We start from the raw sequence: 18,412 nt of genomic DNA on the forward strand, positions 1-18,412 counted from the left end.
GAACATCTGTTAAGTGCAGAAGTTCCCAAAATGAGGTCCACGGAGAGCTGGCTGATTACGTGATGCTGGCTCTCTCTCTCTCTCTCTCTCCATTTCCAGCTGCTAAACTGCATTAAAAGCAACTAAAAAATACATTAAATACTTTCCCAATATTACTTTTCCATGTAAGCAACTGCTATCATTGCCCCAAGGATGTTATATAATCACAAGAGCAAAGGGAGTTGGTCTGTACAACTGTGAATAGACTAGGTGGTGATCCAAGAGACAATCTGTATTAAAATATGGTTCTCACTAAAAAGTAGTTTCAAAAACTATGGTGTTGGAGTCCTCACTAATTCCTCATTATCATCTATCACTATTATGTTTATAACATGTCAAACAGCAGACTGTTTTACAAATGTATGATAGCAGATCAGAATGCCCACAAGACACAAAAACTGGTATGCTAATTTTTGATAGTTACTGAGAACGTGGAAGAAACTGTTAAGTGAGAGCAGAGCTCGAACACAGCCATGAACACACAAGAACTTTCTAGCAATTGGTAACATTTCTTGTTTGCGGAATGAGATTATGCTCGAGTATTTTACAACTGCTGTCATACTGATTAAAATGTGGGTAATCTACATTGTACATTCTTCCATGTCGAATGAAAACCTTTACAAGATGGCATGCATATTTTACCTTTTGTTTCTTCGAATATGATTATATTGAAAAACACACTGGGAAACTATCAAACCTCGTTCAAATTATTATAGGTGGGGCTGGCAGCAAAATCCATTATTAAGGTTGCCCAGCACTTCCCACTATAAAACTCTGTTTTCATTTGCTTATAATTTTACCGAACGGTAACCCTTTAAGCTGAAATATTTTCTTGTGGGTATTTGCCTCAGGCTGAATTTTTTTTGGAAAATTTCAGCCAAAACTTTTTTTGCCATTTCTGAGAATGACACTAGAGAAAGATAAGTTGTTTTGCTCATGTTAAACAATTCTTGAGACATTTCCTTTGAGAAGTTCTACCAGCTCCATACTTTGGAGCAGCAACTTGAAATTTGCCAAGGGATGACCTCTCAGTCAGGAATGTACCTTTTGCCATCCCCATGAAAATCAACCCAAATGTGGATAAGTCTTTGAAAAATCCCAATTTGCACATGGTCAGTCAAGACTTGCCAGAGCTTCGTAGCTAAATTCCTTGAAGATTCTATCTGCCCTGGGTATGCCCCAGCCTGGGCCTAAGCAGGACTTTCCCTGCAACTCCAGCACTGGACTGCCATGGGCCGAGCCAAAGCCAGGCATCAGAACTCTAGAGCATGGAGCCTCTGTCTCCTGTGCTCTCAATGACTCCCTTTCTGGGCCCAGGCAGCCCGGAGGAAGAAGCTGCCTGATTCAACTGCAGATAGGACAAGAGCCAGACCTTGGGGAGTAAACTGGACCTAAGGAGTGGGTGGGGGGGGGATTGAGGAGACAGGGACTAGAGGTTGGCCAGGGGGAAAAGAAACTGGGAACAGCAAGGCAAAGAGAGCTAGGGTGGAAGAGGGAACGAGGTATGGGAAAGGGGAGATAGACATGATGAGAGGCCAGGTGTGTGGGGAGAACTGGGAGAAGGAACTGGTAGGAGTGGGTGGGAGAGAACAAGACACTTAGATTAGATAAGGAGCCTAGGTAGGGAGACTGGGAGCCAGTGGAGTTGGGGAGGAGAAGGAGGCGGCACAGATAGGCAGAGGAGCCACAAAATGCCAGGGGGTAGTGGAGACTGGGCTCAGGGAGGGAAGGGGAGACTCGGACTGTGATGGGGAGTCCAGACTAAGGGGCTAGGATTGGCTAGGCAAGGAGACTACAATGGGGAGGCAAAGCCCGAGGAGTGAGACTGACTACATGAGGAGAATGGAACTAGGGGAGGAGCAAGGGGCTGGGGGGGAAGGAGGGGGGAAACAGGAATGGAACTGGAGGAGGCACAGAAAGAGTCAAGTTTGGGGAGAATGGCAGAAGTGTCTGTGCCCAATAGAGCACACTTCCCTCCACAGCTTTAATGGAACTAAAAATTCCAGATTCTCACCATTTTTCTGCTGTCAGCAAATATCCATGAAACTCAATGGCAAAGTGTCTCATTCTGGTCTAGTGCTGGTCTACACATAGAAGATGACAAGTTACTATTGCTATCCGCTCAAGAGGCAGAGGGCCATGGGTGGAACTAAAGATTCCAGTCATATGAGTATCAATATGATGGCACATGATGGAATTTGTTTTTTCAGGGTTAGTTTTATTTTTAACCTAGGAAATTACAGGTCCAAAAAATGTTAAAAGAACATTACTAAGCTTGTAAAGTCGAGCACTCAAAAGTTAGTGAGTAACCAGTGCAACCTTAAATCAGCCCCCTTGTGCATATGCATAACAATAGCCTTTAACAGGATCACATACTATTTTTTCTACGGGACCCCGCCTCATTCAGTGCACAGGATGGACCTGCTCTGGGGATGAATCAGGACTGTGTAATGAAGAAGGCTGTTGTCTGTAGGACCCCTGCCTCTTTGTTGCAGGAGTCTGAAGGTGTGTAGTGAATGAGGCAGAGGATTGCAGGGACAGAAAGGATGGTCTCATGGTTAAGGCAGTGGGTCACTGTTTGTGTGCTCTTCCTTTTATGCATACCTGACTTGAGACCCTGGGGCCTGATTAGCAGAAGCATTCACATCTGCAAATGAAGTCAATGGAAGCTGTGCTCTGAATGTATAAAATCCTATATAACGCTAAGTACTCTGAAAAATCAGATCCTACTGTCTCAAATCGAGCACCCCAAATTTGTGGAAACTTTTAATCTTACTCTTCTGTACCATCATAGCACCTACACACCTTACAGGGATGTTGTGAAGATAATTAATATTTTTCAAGCACTTTGATATTATAGTGATGACCACCATAGAAAAGCCCTTTAGGAAATCAATCATGCTATCTTCAGAGTAGGGTTTGTGCAGATTAGAAAACCTAGGGCCACATACTGAACAGTGAGGCAAAAAAGTAGTGAACAGCTTCTCATAAAGTGAGCACTGTCCATTCTGAACACTGAATGAGGCAGGAGTCCTTGGAAAAAAAATAGTATGAGCATGTAATTAAAGACTGCATCATAATGCATATGCACAAGGGGTCTGAATTAAGATTACATAGGCATTTCCTGACCTTTTTGTGCTAGTCTTTGCAATCTCAATAATGTTCTATTAAACATTTTGTGTATTCTGCATATAATAGTTTCTCGTGTGTTCTGATAGAATTTTTCATGGATTCCATAGGGAGGAAGTGTTTTATCTTACTCCGGGACTCTTTACTCAAAGAGGACTATTACAGCTTTTAATAAAACAGGCTCTCCACCCTCCACCCCTGGAAGCAGACTGATGTTAATTTTTGCCCAAAAAAATCCAACACCCTGAAGAATATTTTTTTGCAAAGAAACAATATAACACAAATTTAACTTTTCTACAACATACTGACAATCACCCATATTGAACAGCACTGAATTCAGCAACACTGGGGCCACAAAACTTTAGAAGAACTTCCCCTTTTACTGCCTTTTTAAACAAAATTTGCCATTTAATCTAGTTCTCACCTCACAGAAATGTTTGAATTCAGGAGAAATGTGTGTTTTCAAAGGACACCCTCAACTTGAAAGCTAGTGTAGGGTTTCCCAAACGTTTTCATGGATGGACATCTTAAAGAGTTTGTCTTGTGGATCAACACCCTTCCCAATCACAAACACACCACTTTTCCTCCCATTGACAATTCACAATGTGGCATTCCTGTGGCTACTATGGAAATTGCTTTCTACTAGTGTTACTTTTACATGGGAAGTAGCGTATTTTTAATTTCTTTTCATGCAGTTAGCTGGAAACAAGGTAGAAAAGCCGAACTGTATGGTTACTATGCTCTGTGGATCACTGTTTGTGCAACCTCTGATACAGGTCAAAAAATGAGTTAAATGTAGATTAACACTACTACGGTCTTTGAGCCCTCCCTGTAGTTTACAATTTAAAAAAATGTTTTCTTCTCCTGTGTTACCACCTGAAAGACACGCAAAAACAGAGAAAACTGTGCACAGCCAGCATCACTATTTCTAATGTACAGTCAGAAGCAAAGTAAACTGAAAAAAAGAAAATATTTTTTCCTCAAATCTCTTATTTACAATCTTAGGAAAAGAACTGAGATTTTTAAGATGGTGATGATTGCCTCAGCCATTTTTTTCTAGCATAAGATCAAAGTGATAGTTAATCTTACACTCCCCGTTCTTTCACCATTGTCAAAAGACCAAATGTTGCCTTGTAAATTTCAGCACACATAAGTGCGCAGTCAGTTATTTCACATAAAAAGGAGACATTTCATCAACTTTCCTAAAAGAATTGTGCAGTCTATTCTGCCAGAGATGTCCCTTTTACCCCTGCACACATTATGTTACATGTGTGGTGTCTAACTCTGGTTTTATAAATTAACCACTCAACTCCTGTCTTCTAGCTGATCCCAGTTTGCACACATTGTGGAGAGAAAAAAAACTGCAAGTCGGTGTCAATATACTGAAGGTCCCACATTTCAAATATACAAACCACCCCAACATTAGCATTGCCCTTTTACCCGCCAGCTCCTGAACTTGCATTTTCCAAATGTTTATTGAAATCACCTCAGAAATACAGTAACATGCAATTCAGAAATAGAACATACTAGGAAATCACACACAACAATATGATGCAAACATAGAAGCTAACAGATTCCTGCTCCCCAAACCCTGGAAGGCATCTCCCCATACTTCCATTTACCATCCTCCTACATGCATCCCACTTGTGTGAAAGCCTCCCACCCCAACTTTTAATTTGGGCTGAAGCAACATTAAAATGATACAACCAAAGCCAAATTTCTCCTACGTTAGACACGTGTTGAGGCATTTCCCCACCTCCCTCACTAATCTTAGGGGAACAACTCAGTGACTGACAGGAAATGGGGGGGGGGGGGCTAAATCTCCTCGGATAGCGATGATCACTACTCTCTTGGGAAACTGAGATTAGGAAGAGGGAATACCAAGCATCCCCCTCTTCTCCATCCCCACTACACGGGGCTGTGTCGGGTGACAAATCTCTAGGACTTGAGGCTGACACCAGACCCCTCTCGAGTGGCGCTGAAACCCCCAGAGCAGGGGTGGGGAAGGGGGTTACAGACACAGGATACCTCTTTCCCCCCTTTATTTGCAGACGTGGGGATGGGGGCAGCTCGGGGGTTTGGGACAGGGCGGTCAGGTCAAACACGGGGGGGGCACAAGCTCTTTCCTCATCATCAGTTACCCAGTCAGATGCCCCAGAGATTTGGGGGCTGCCAAGGGTGACCAGATGTCCTGATTTTATAAGGACAGTCCTGATATTCAGGTTTTTTTTCGTATATAGGTGCCTAATACCCCCCCCCCGTCCTGCTTTTTCACACTTGCTGGTTGGTCACCCTAGGGCTCGCCCGTCCACAAGACACCGCCCCTGGTTCACCCCTTACCTCGGGGGCGGGTGAACACCCGCCTCCGGGCGCTGGGGACTCCTGGAGACGCCGCGGCGCGGCGGGGGGGGGTCCCTGCCTCTCACACCCCCCCGCCCCGCGGCAAACCCATCCCCCAGCCGCCGGGGGGGGGGGTGTCTGTCTGTCTGTCACTCCCGCGCTCACACGCACCTTTCTGCGCCCCGGCGCCCCGCAGCAGCAGCAGCAGCAGCAGCAGCGCGGCGGCCGCCGGCCGGGTCCCCGCGGGGAGCGGGCGCTCCGGGCTCAGCATGCCCCGCGGCGTCTCCAGCGCGGCCGCCCGCCGCCCCCGTGCATCCCGCGGGCCGCGCCGGGCCGCTGCGCTCCCCTGCCCCGCGGCCGGCAACGGGACCAGCCAGCGGCGCCGCCCCCGGGCTCAGCCCCTCCTGCCGCCGCCGAGCCCGCGCACCGCCCCCTGCCATGGGCGCAACCGCTTCCGGGTCTGCGGCCCCGGCCCCGGCCCCGGCAGCCCCCTCCTCCCCCGGCGCCGAGTCGGGGGCTGCAGAGCCCGGCCCCCCCCCCCCGCCCCCCAGCGGGGGCGGGGAGGCACCAGGGAAAGTAAACTCCCTCCTCTCCCCAAATGGTGCTCATTAAAAAAAAAAAAAAATCTAACCGAAACCACAAAAAACACCCCCCCCCCGCCATTTACCAGGAATCCCCCCAGATAGACCCACAACCCTCCGCCCCGAAAATATTAACAGAGAACAGAAAAGAACGAGGAGGACTTGTGGCACCTTAGAGACTAACAAGTTTAGTTGAGCACAAGCTTTTGTTAGTCTCTGAGGTGCCACAAGTCCTCCTTGTCTTTTTCCAGATACAGACTAACACGGCTGCTTCTCTGAAAAGAGGACAGAAAGATACTAACCTGCGTGTCCCGTCCCCCCCACAACACACCCCAATGCGGGAATACATCACAGGAATGTAGGAAGGCAATGTAGGAAAGGAAATCCAGACAATATGCCAGCAAAAGAGACTTGGCTTCACTCAATTTGTCACCGGCAACGCCACTAAAGTAGCTGGACTCCTATAGTTGCTGCTCCTGCTCTCTCCCTATGTTTTCCTTGAGAAGCCCCAAAACATCTACTTGGGTCACAAAACCTCAAATCACCATCTGATCAGATCTCCACCAGACCTATACTTCCATTTACGCAGACCTAGACCGGCAAAGGAGCACACATTACTACTCCAAGAGCTCATAATACATGCCCTAAATTAAAAAATGTGCATGACTCAGGGTAGCCTAAGTTGATTCAAAGGCCTCTGAGGCCAAACACTCCTTTGAAATAAAATATCCCAAAGTCTCCTCCATCCACACTCATATATATTCTCTGTGCCTCACACATACCCCTAAAATTTCCTATATTTTGACAAAGAATATTTCCAACTTTTTTCCTAGAAAGATATGAATGTACAGCCACATAAAGAGCTTCATGAGAAGAGAACCGGACCCAGTATTGCCAGTCCCAAGCATTCAAAAATCATGAGTCAGGATTCAAAAATCACGATTGGCTTAGAAATCATGATGTATTGAATTGTCAATTCTTTTTATTTGCCTTCTGGTTTTTGAGCCTTTAGGTTCATGTTTATAAGCTTTGTTCTGCAACCACGAGGGCTACAACCTTACTTTAAAAAAAAAAAAAGGAAGCTGAAAGTCTCACCTAATCATGTGACTCCAGGAGCTGGGGCTTTAGGAAAAACACAAAATATCATGAGAACTGTAATAGCTGGCAACACAGTGGACTTCATTCCCCAAAATGGGGGAAAAAAACATATTTGGAGAAAATGCACCCTGCAAAGTACTCCATGGGATTAAAAAATATCATGACTGATAAGAAACTGCTCAACATGTGCACCTTGATTTGCATATCCCCCAATGGAAGAAAAAATAAATTTGATGTTTTTGACACCACTGTTTTTGTTTTGCCTATAGGCAGCACCTCTGTATCCAAGAAATTCATCCAGTTAGAGAGTGTTAGGGAGTGAACCAACCTCTACTGGTAATGCTCAACTTTCCAAAAGGAGTGTATCACAACTATCAGTGCAGCATTTCTTCCAAGACATAACTGCTTACATGTTCCATTACACACAGTCTTACTAGGTCTGATTAATATAGCCTAGACAAACCTACCATAAGCTGGGTGCACAACTGACTGGAAAAGCATACTCAAAAAGTAGTTATCAATGGATCATAATCAAGCTATCATGTGGGGTCCCACAGGATCAGTGCTGGGTCTGATTCTGTTCAATATCTTCATAAATGAGTTGGATAATGGCACAGAGTGTACACTAATAAAATTTGCAGATGATCGGAAGCTGGGAGGGGTTGCAAGCACTTTGAAGGACAGAATTAGAATTCAAAATGACTTTGACAAACTAGAGAAATAGTCTAAAATAAATAGGATGAAATTCAGTAAGGAAAAATGCAAGGTACTATTCTTAGGAAGGAATAATCGTTGCACAAATATAAAATGGGAAATGACTGCCTAGGAAGAAGTATTACAGAAAAGGATCTGGAGGTTATAGATGATCACAAACTCAATATGAGACAACGATGTAATATTGTTGCAAAAAATATGATCATTCTGGGATGTATTAGCAGGAGTGTTGTAAGCAAAACACGAGAAGTAATTCTTCCACTCTATTCAGCACTAAGGCCTCAACTGGAGTACTGTGTCCAGTTCTGGGCAGCATACTTTGGGAAAGATGTGTACAAATTGGAGAAAGTCCAGAAGAGAGCAACAAAAATGATTAAAGGTCTAGAAAACACAACCAATGAGGAAAGATTGAAAACATGGGGTTTGTTTAGTCTGGAGAAGAGAAGATGGGGGGGGGGGGGAGACACAGTATAAAGAGGAGGGTGATAAATTGTTCTCCTTAACCACAGAGGACAGGACAAGAAGTAATGGGCCTAAATTGTACCAAGGGAGATTTAAGTTAGATATTATGAAAAACTTCCTGCCAGGGTAGTTAAGCATGGGAACAAATTTCCCAGGGAGGTTGTGGAATCCCCATCATTGGAGGTTTTAAGAACAGGTAAGACAAATTCCTGTTAGGGATGGTCTAGATAATACTTGATCCTGCCTCAGTGCAGGGGACTATTGAGGTCCCTTCCAGTCCTGCATTGCTATGATTCTGGAAAATCCTTTGGGTTACTTTCAGACCAGCAATGGGTAGGAGCAAGATTGATTATTCCTTTACAGACTTGAACATCAGTGAAATAAAGGTCCTAAATAGTCAGGCCTCAGTCTTATATCTCAAACCATGGATAACTTGTCCTATAACTAAACAAATGTTATCAGAAAAAACACATAAATCATCACCTCCATAAAATTTCACTCAGTCCCCCTATTTGGATCTCTCGGTACATTAAAAGGGAAAGACCCTCAATCCAGACTATTACAGAGGCATCTGTGTTAGCAGCTACATCAGTAAACCTGTCTCATTATCACTAGTGCAATAACATCTAAAGAACAACAACATAACAGATGAATAATATAACAGATGGAAACCTAATCAGATTCCTCCCCAACAAAAATAAACGATAGTCACATAAACACCACCCTATACCGGAAACCTACTGACCACTGTGCTTACCTACATGCCTCCAGCTTTCATCCAGACCACACCACATGATCCGTTGTCTACAGCCAAGCTCTACGATACAACCGCATTTGCTCCAACCCCTCAGACAGAGACAAACACCTACAAGATCTCTATCAAGCATTCTTACAAATACAATATCCACCTGCTGAAATGAAGAAACAGATTGACAGAGCCAGAAGATTACCCAGAAGTTACCTACTACAGGACAGGCCCAACAAAGAAAATAACAGAATGCCACTAGCCATCACCTTCAGCCCCCAAATAAAACCTCTCCAGCGCATCATCAAGGATCTACAATCTATCCTGAAGGATGACCCATCACTCTCACAGATCTTGGGAGACAGGCCAGTCCTTGCTTACAGACAGCCCCCCAACCTGAAGCAAATACTCACCAGCAACCACACACCACACAACAAAAACACTAACCCAGGAACCTATCCTTGCAACAAAGCCCGTTGCCAAGTGTGTCCACATATCTATTCAGGGGACACCATCATAGGGCCTAATCACATCAGCCACACTATCAGAGGCTCGTTCACCTGCACATCTACCAATGTGATATATGCCATCATGTGCCAGCAATGCCCCTCTGCCATGTACATTGGCCAAACTGGACAGTCTCTACATAAAAGAATAAATGGACACAAATCAGACGTCAAGAATTATAACATTCAAAAACCAGTCGGAGAACACTTCAATCTCTCTGGTCACTCGATTACAGACCTAAAAGTTGCAATATTACAACAAAAAAAACTTCAAAAACAGACTCCAACGAGAGACTGCTAAATCGGAATTAATTTGCAAAGTGGACACCATTAAATTAGGCTTGAATAAAGACTGGGAGTGGATGTGTAATTACACAAAGTAAAACTATTTCCCCATGTTTATTTTTCCCCCCTACTGTTCCTCACACGTTCTTGTCAACTGCTGGAAATGGCTCACCTTGATTATCAGTATAAAAGGTTTTTTTTCTCTCCTGCTGGTAATAGCTCACCTTACCTGATCACTCTCGTTACAGTATGTCTGGTAACACCCATTGTTTCATGTTCTCTGTGTATATAAAATCCCCCCCGCTGTATTTTCCACTGCATGCATCCGATGAAGGGAGCTGTAGCTCACGAAAGCTTTTGCTCAAATAAATTGGTTAGTCTCTAAGGTGCCACAAGTCCTCCTGTTCTTTTTGCTGATACAGACTAACACGGCTGCTACTCTGAAACCTTCATACCACTTCACTTTTTCTTGATCAGTGAGGAAAAAGAAGAAGAAAAAGATTCAACTGCTTCATATAATTTACGATTTAATACTTCTAATACTGTAGCACCTAGTGGACACAACTGAGATCAGGGACCTGTGACACACATAAGTAAGCAACCGTTCCTGCCCTAAACAGTTTGCAGACGGAGGATGGAGGAAAGCAAGCTTTGGACTCAGTCTGGTACTGTGGGTATACTTTAAACTCTGACAAATGAAACTGAGACAAAACAGATGACACAGCCAGATCCAGGTGTCAATCATAAGGTATCAGCCTAGGGTAAACTGCAAACTTTTGTGGCCCTGAGCAAAGGTGTGGGGAGTGTCCAGAGTAGACTAGCCTTTACAAATGTGTTAAGTGCATTCTAATTAATAGAAATATTAGTTAGAAATATCTAGTGTAGATGTATCTTATGTTGCCTCCAAGTTTCAGTTCCAAGTTCACATGTTGTGCATGGCTAGGAAAACTGCATTTGTCCCCCCAACCTCTACCCCAAGCAGCTTGCGCTAACCCTGGCTGCAAATGCTATATAGAAGCAACTTGGCACATAATAGTTATTCCAGAGCTGGCTATGATCTATCTGTGGGGGGTAACATCAAGGATTGGACGTAGGGTGCCAGAGCTTCTGGAGACAGGCATGAGGATGCTGCAGGAAAGCTATTCAGGAGCACTGTCCTAGACTGACTTCTGTACTTGTGCTTTCTGTTTCATTCTCTTCCCTTCCTATCAGGGTGTGGGGGGAGAGAGAGAGAGAGGAAACAAGAATCATCCTCAAATTCCTCAGCTCAGAACCTTTCCCTCCTCAGAGCCCCATTGTCAAAGATTTCTGCCACTCTCTCCTCCCATCCATCAACCTCCTCAGACCGGGAATAGGGCTTCTGGAGCCCAAGATTCTAAAAAGAGTGGCCGTTCTACTGCCATGGAACCTTCTGATTCCAATGTTTCCTCTCTTCTACTGTTAAAGGGTCATTGCAGGTACTGGCCCTAGTGTCATGGCCAAACTCCAACTCATATGGTTCCGTTCTTACTCCCTAAGTTTTAATTTGAAAAGTATTCTTATGCATTTCCTGTCAAACTGTTATAGTTACTGCATTCCAGCCAAAGGATAGCTGCTGGCTACGTTACAGTGATAGATGAAGTGATTCCATAGATGCTTTATCTTACCTACCTCACAAAGTTGTTTTGAGAATTAGCTAACTAATGACAGGTTTCAGAGTAGCAGCCGTGTTAGTCTGTATTCGCAAAAAGAACAGGAGTACTTGTGGCACTTAGAGACTAAGCAATTTATTTGAGCATAAGCTTTCGTGAGCTCACAAAAGCTTATGCTCAAATAAATTGGTTAGTCTCTAAGGTGCCACAAGTACTCCTTTTCTTTTAGTTAACTAATGTTTGTTAAGTGTTTGCTAAGGCAGACTGCATCACATTCACTGGGACACAGTTGCCTTCAGGTGAGTTCCAGTAGTTCATATCATTGCATTATATTTGTCCATGCAACCTGTGGTTTTCCTTAACTCTCACTTCTATTATTTGGACAGTATTGTAAATCTGAAATCTTGGCTTGTTTTTTGGAGGTATATGGCAAGAGACCAAAACAGCTTCAGATTTGATTTACAAAACAAGTTTTATCTGGACCATAAACTGCCCCAATGCAAAGCCAACATGAGATTCTCTCTGGAAACATGGCTACATAAAGTTTATTACACAGTAGTGGAAGAAGAGACTACAGGGTCTCTTCTTCCATTGATATATGAGAGATTTTATATACTACATAAGTCCAATTAGTAAGGCTGTGTTACCTGCATACATTTGGTCTAGTTATTACATAGTCCTGCCTTGAGAGCAGGGGACTGGACTAGATGACCTCTCAAGGTCCCTTCCAGTCCTACACTTCTATGGTTTTATGTAAATGTATCCAGGTCTATCTGGAGATTTTGTGAGGCTCTTTCATAAACAAACCTTTGGAGTTTCGTTTGGCTCCCTCTCCACCCTCGAGGACACCTTAGGCATGTCTGTGACACCAAATATGCACCAAATCTTGCAAGAATTCAACATGGACTCAAGCTAAGTACAAAAAATTGGTGGTGCACACTCTGGAGCTATTTGGCTTCACAAATACTCGGAGGATGGTGGTAGACGGTCTTTTCTTTTTGTGTGTGCAGAAAACTAAATTTGAGATTAAGTATTTGTTGTCGTAGTATTTTAATTATATTTAGGGCTGTTGATTAATCGCAGTTAACTCACGCAATTAAAAACAATTAACTGCAACTAAAAAAATTAATCACGATTAATCACGCTGTTAAACAATAGAATACCAATTGACATTTATTAAATATTTTGGGATATTTTTCTACATTTTCAAATATATTGATTTCTATTACAACACAGAATACAAAGTGCACAGTGCTCACTTTATATTATTTTTATTACAAATACTTGAACTGTAAAATTATAAGATAAATAGTATTTTTCAATTCACCTCATACAAGTACTGCAGTGCAATCTCTTTATTGTGAAAGTGTAACTTACAAATATAGATTTTTTTTGTTACATAACTGCACTCAAAAACAAAACAATGTAAAACTTTAGAGCCTACACATCCACTCAGTCCTACTTCTTGTTCAGCCAATTCCTGAGACAAACACATTTGTTTGCATTTACAGGAGCTATTGCTGACTGCTTCTTATTTACAATGTTCCCTGAAAGTGAGAACAGGCATTTTCATGGCACTTTTGTAGCTGGCGTTGCAAGCTATTTATGTGACAGATGTGCAAAACATTCATATGTCCCTTCATGCTTCAGCATGATGCTCGCTAAAAAAAAATGCATTAATTACATTTGTGACTGAACGCCTTAGGGAGAATTCTCTGTCTCCTTTTCCATTTTACCCGCATTCTGCCTTATATTTCATGTTATAGCAGTCATGGATGATGACCCAGCATATGTTCGTTTTAAGAACACTTTCACAGCAGATTTGACAAAACACAAAGAAGATATCAATGTGAGATTTCTAAGGATAGATACAGCACTTGACCCAAGGTTTAAGAATCTGAAGTGTCTTCCAAAATCTGAGAGGGACGAGATGTGGAGCATGCTTTCAGAAGTCTTAAAAGAGCAACACTCTGATGTGGAAACTACAGAACCAGAACCACCAAACAAGAAAATCAACCTTCTGCTGGTGGCATCTGACTCAGATGATGAACATGAACATGCGTTGGTCTGCTCTGCTTTGGATTGTTATTGAGCAGAACCCGTCATCAGCATGGATGGGTGTCTTCTGGAATGGAGGTTGAAGCATGAAGAGACATATGAATTTTTAGCACATCTGGCATGTAAATATCTTGCGACACTAGCTACAACAGAGTCATGCCAACGCCTGTTCTCACTTTCAGGTGACATTGTAAACAAGACGCAGACAGCATTATCTTCTGTAAATTGTAACCAAACTTGTTTGTCTGAGTGATTGACTGAAGTAGGACTGAGTGGACTTGTAGGTTCTAAAGTTTTACATTGTTTTATTTTTGAATGCAGTTATTTTTTGTACATAATTCTACATTTGTAAGTTCAACTTTCATGATAAAGAGATTGCACTACAGTACTTGTATTAGGTGAATTGAAATATATTTTGTTTTTTACAATGCAAATATTTGTAATAAAAATAAAGTGAGCACTGTACACTTTGTATTCTGTGTTGTAACTGAAATTAATAAATTTGAAAATGTAGCAAACATGCAAAAATATTTAAATCAATGGTATTCTATTATTGTTTAACAGTGCAATTAATCACGCGATTAATCGCGATTAATTTTTTTAATTGCTTGACAGCCCTAATTATGTTCCTTATCACAAAGAAAACAGAACAGCAGATGAAATAATGCACGTAAAAGCAGGGACAAAGGAAAGATGTCCTCCCTAAGGCTGTTTGAAATCAGTTTGTGGGATGCAGTGATTACCAAGAAGTTCTGCAACTTATGATGAAACATGAATCAGAAGTCATCTGTGTACGCATTCCTCTGAACTTCTTTCACTGGACACAGAAATTCTGCTCACCCTAGGGCACATAAAGCAGCTACATAACTGTAATAATATCATTTCTGAATTACAGAGTGTGTGTATTCCCCACCATTAGTGGTAACTATTAAATACTGAAAAATCACAAAGCACCCACTTGGATATATATATCTATGGTTTTATACTGCCACCCATCACCATAGTACTTGAGCATCTTCCACATACAATCAATAGCAAAGTCCCTAATGGATTTCATGTAGTCTCTAACACTTCTCCCCTTTTAGAGTTAAAATCTCTACTTGGGGTATTTTTCAGGGTCATTAGGTTAGGGTTATTTTTTACATTACAGGTTTTTAATTACTTTATTTTAATTTTAGTGTGTTCTTTTGGTAGACTGATGTGTCACTTTCTAAAAGGAAGTGTTTTGCAGGGTTTCCCAAAGACACTTAAATTCTGGTTTCTCTTAATCTCCCCTGGAAGTTTGTTCCATACCCAGATCCCCTTGACTGAGAATGTTTTGTCCACAGCTCTCAAGCGCTTGTTCTGGGTTTTGTGATCTGCACTGTCCTAAAGGAGCACAACTATCTCTGGTGATTACCTTAATAAATGCTTACCTTTTATTTAAACACAGCCAAATCATTCCAAGGAATTAGAGATAAATCCAAACTGTCTCCTGCTGGCTTCTAGAAGCCTCCTTCTTTAAGTAGTTTTAAACACAAACCAGATTTAATTAGAATAACTGCAGAATACCATAAATTGTAACTTTTGAGTGTTGTTCTCAATAGGAACAGTGGTGCTCACATGGACCCCAGCTTAGTCTATATCTACACAGCCAATAGCTAATTAGCCCCACAGTTAGATACCATACTGACAGATGCTTTAGAAAAAACAAAGACCAATAGACAGATACTGGATTAAAATATTATGCAAAACATATATAAAAAGTATTATGAGGCTAGTTCCCAATAAATATTAAGAAACAAACACAAAGAATGTAACCTTTTCAGAGGTTAAGAGAAAAACCAATTTTTACCATACATAATATAAGGATGCTAGCCCATTAAAGAAAAAGAATCGGTGAGCTTTTCTCTGATGGGTCTTTTCCATCACTAGCAATTTCCAGAGGTAAATGGAATGATTACCTCTGTGTATGGTTCATTTTGTCTGTCTCTCTCTTTTCCCTGGAGAGGATTCTGATTCATAATGATTCTTCCCCATCACTGACCCTTTAATTTTCATGGTTCTTTTACTGTATTTCAGATGCACTTTTCAATGGCTAAATCACTAGATGATATACTATAGGGAACAGACCTTTATTGGTAGGGGATGCTCTAGATGAATTAATACGATTTTTCTATCTCTAACTTCTATGATTTACTTGGCTCTTTTAATTGCTTCTGCTTTTCTAGCTGAATGAGAATGTATTTAATGGCAAAAAGAAAAGGAGTACTTGTGGCACCTTAGAGACTAACCAATTTATTTGAGCATGAGCTTTTGTGAGCTACAGCTCACTTCATTGGATGCATACTGTGGAAAGTTGTATGCATCCGATGAAGTGAGCTGTAGCTCACGAAAGCTTATGCTCAAATAAATTGGTTAGTCTCTAAGGTGCCACAAGTACTCCTTTTCTTTTTGCGAATACAGACTAACACGGCTGTTACTCTGAAACCTTTATTTAATGGGAATTCCTTCAACTTCTATGAAAGGAAAGGAGCAACAATTTTCAAATGGACAAATAATAATAATTAAAGTATTGATTTTTTCATCAACATTTAAGCTTCATATCCTTACAAACTCCCTCACCTTCTCTTTCCCCTACCATCAAGCCTGACATTTCGCATTTTGGACCAGATGTGGTCTGTCGCAGTGTGGAAGTGACTCCCCTCAAAGCTAATGGGAGCTCTGCATGCCCACCTGAGGGCACAGTTTCTCCCTTGGGTATTAACAGCATGCTTGGTAGGTTATTTCAAGAATTGTTCCCGGATGCAATCACTGTGTTACACCCCTAAAATGTTTTGCTCTATACTCAGGTTCGCATAGTATCTCTTATATGCATTTAATAATTAGTCCACTCACTTCGTTCCTCTTTTCCCAAGATGCACTCATGTGCTTAGTTGGGCGTCCAGCCAAGAGAATTATACTATCTACATAATAAACATATCACATGACGTCCTAATGCTATTTAGATTACATCTGCTGCTTCAGTGCAATCAATTTGGGCTGATGGATTTAGAGCTCTTGACACCAAAACAAATGGCTCACTGTTGCATATGCAGTGTTGTTATAGCTCTGTCAGTCCCAGAATATTAGCGAGACAAGGTGGGTGAAGTAATATCTTATATTGGACCAACTTCTCTTGGTGAGAGAGACAAGCTATAACCCACTAACAACCCCCCTCAGCTGCCTTTACCCCAATTCATTTCCTCCCTATAACTGGAGAGGTACTAATGGATCACTTCATCTTGACTGGTCCCTTGAAATATGTGTTAACTACTTATGCTAAACAATCTGTCCCACCTTGTATTTGGTTGTGACACTCTAAGTACCTTTCTCAGACCTTCAGAAGAGCTCTGTGTAAGCTCAAAAGCTTGTCAGTCTCACCAGCGGTCTAGCTGGTCTCATAAAAGATATTACTTCACCCACCTTGTCTCACTATTGCATATCAACTTTATAGTAGAGCCTTTCAGAGACATCTTCGATACGAATTTGATCCTGCAAGATACTGAGAACTCTGTCTATGAGCCAGCAAAGTACTGTATGTGCTTAATTTTAAGCATGTGAGTAAACCATTGACTTCAGTGGAATTGCTCATCTGTTTAACTGCAACAAACCATAGAGTACTCTGAGCATTTAATATTATAGTTCAAAGTAGCTACCTTTAGAGCGAATGTTAAATGTTGGACTTTGTTTAATCAAAATGAGTTTCAAAGAGGTACTCATTAAGAGTGAAATTCATTTCAATGCAGACAGCTTGAACAAGCCTCATTTTATTCTTGCAAGGGGATGGAGAGACTGATGGAGTGGATAAACAGCTCTGGGAACTGTTATCCACAGAAAAGGTACACATATTGTGGCATTACATGCTTCCCTACTACTCTAATGATGTGCCTTAATCCCGTTCTTGAAGGACCATTTAAAGATGAAGGAGTTGTTTAATATCCATGTCCGGTTCAATTAATAGTCTTTCTGATGAGTATTACCGAGTGCTAAATATACCGGTGGTGTTTGTCAAGTTAATACTTGTCCACTGAGAACTGGACTCAGACCACCAACTTTATTTGATACAAGCCATTGAAAAGCCATGTTACTATTAGAACTGGCCAAAATGTTTGGAATGAAAAGTATTTTTCATCAAAAATGGCCCTTTGATTTTAAAACAATTTTTTTGCAAAAATAAAATGACCTTTGAAAACTATGGATCATTTTATTTAAAATATTAAAGAACCCTTTATCGAAATGGTTATCATTATTTTGCATTTACCAAAATCCCTAGTTTTAGTAAACAAAAGATTTTGCTACAAGTTTCAAGAACACTTTCAATAAAATTTTAATTAAAAATTTCATGAAGAACTTTGAAAAAATTAAATATGGATCTACTATGAACCCTGTGAAATGGAAACATCTTCCAAAAAACACTGCCCCGCCCGCAAAAAAACAACAAAAAACCAGCTAGCGCTAGACTCTACCAGTCTGGGCTACACCTGAATAATTAGTGCCTGATTTCGCAAATACTTACTTTCAGGCCTACTACTTATAGCTGTTCCAGCTGAAGTACTAAGTGTTTATAGTTCAAGACCGATGTCTGGTAGTAAGTGTTTGCAGGACCGGGGCTTAGAGCTGAAAGGCTTTCATATCCCGTAACCAGTCACCTGAATCTTATTTGATTTTTCCACTTTTTGTTATGATTTTCAGTAAGGGTTTCCGCCTAATTTTTCTCTTTGTTCTGTATTTTCTGCATATTGTGTTGATTTTTTTTTAAAAGAAAAGAAATCCCAAGTGCAAAGCTGGCTCTGGTTACAAGCC

At 41.6% G+C, this 18,412-nt stretch overlaps 1 protein-coding gene across 1 annotated transcript in view; it reads right to left on the minus strand.

Moving 5' to 3' along the window:
* DCBLD2 (discoidin, CUB and LCCL domain containing 2) overlaps window positions 1-5,779 on the minus strand; it is a 61,304-nt gene extending 55,525 nt beyond the window's left edge. The window contains exon 1 of the mRNA XM_074973487.1: window positions 5,680-5,779. Within this exon, the coding sequence (XP_074829588.1) occupies window positions 5,680-5,779 (100 nt within the window). The remainder of the gene's footprint in view (window positions 1-5,679) is intronic.
* Window positions 5,780-18,412: the final 12,633 nt, after the last annotated feature.

Source organism: Natator depressus, chromosome 1, assembly GCF_965152275.1.
Source record: "Natator depressus isolate rNatDep1 chromosome 1, rNatDep2.hap1, whole genome shotgun sequence".
Lineage (NCBI taxonomy): Eukaryota > Metazoa > Chordata > Testudines > Cheloniidae > Natator > Natator depressus.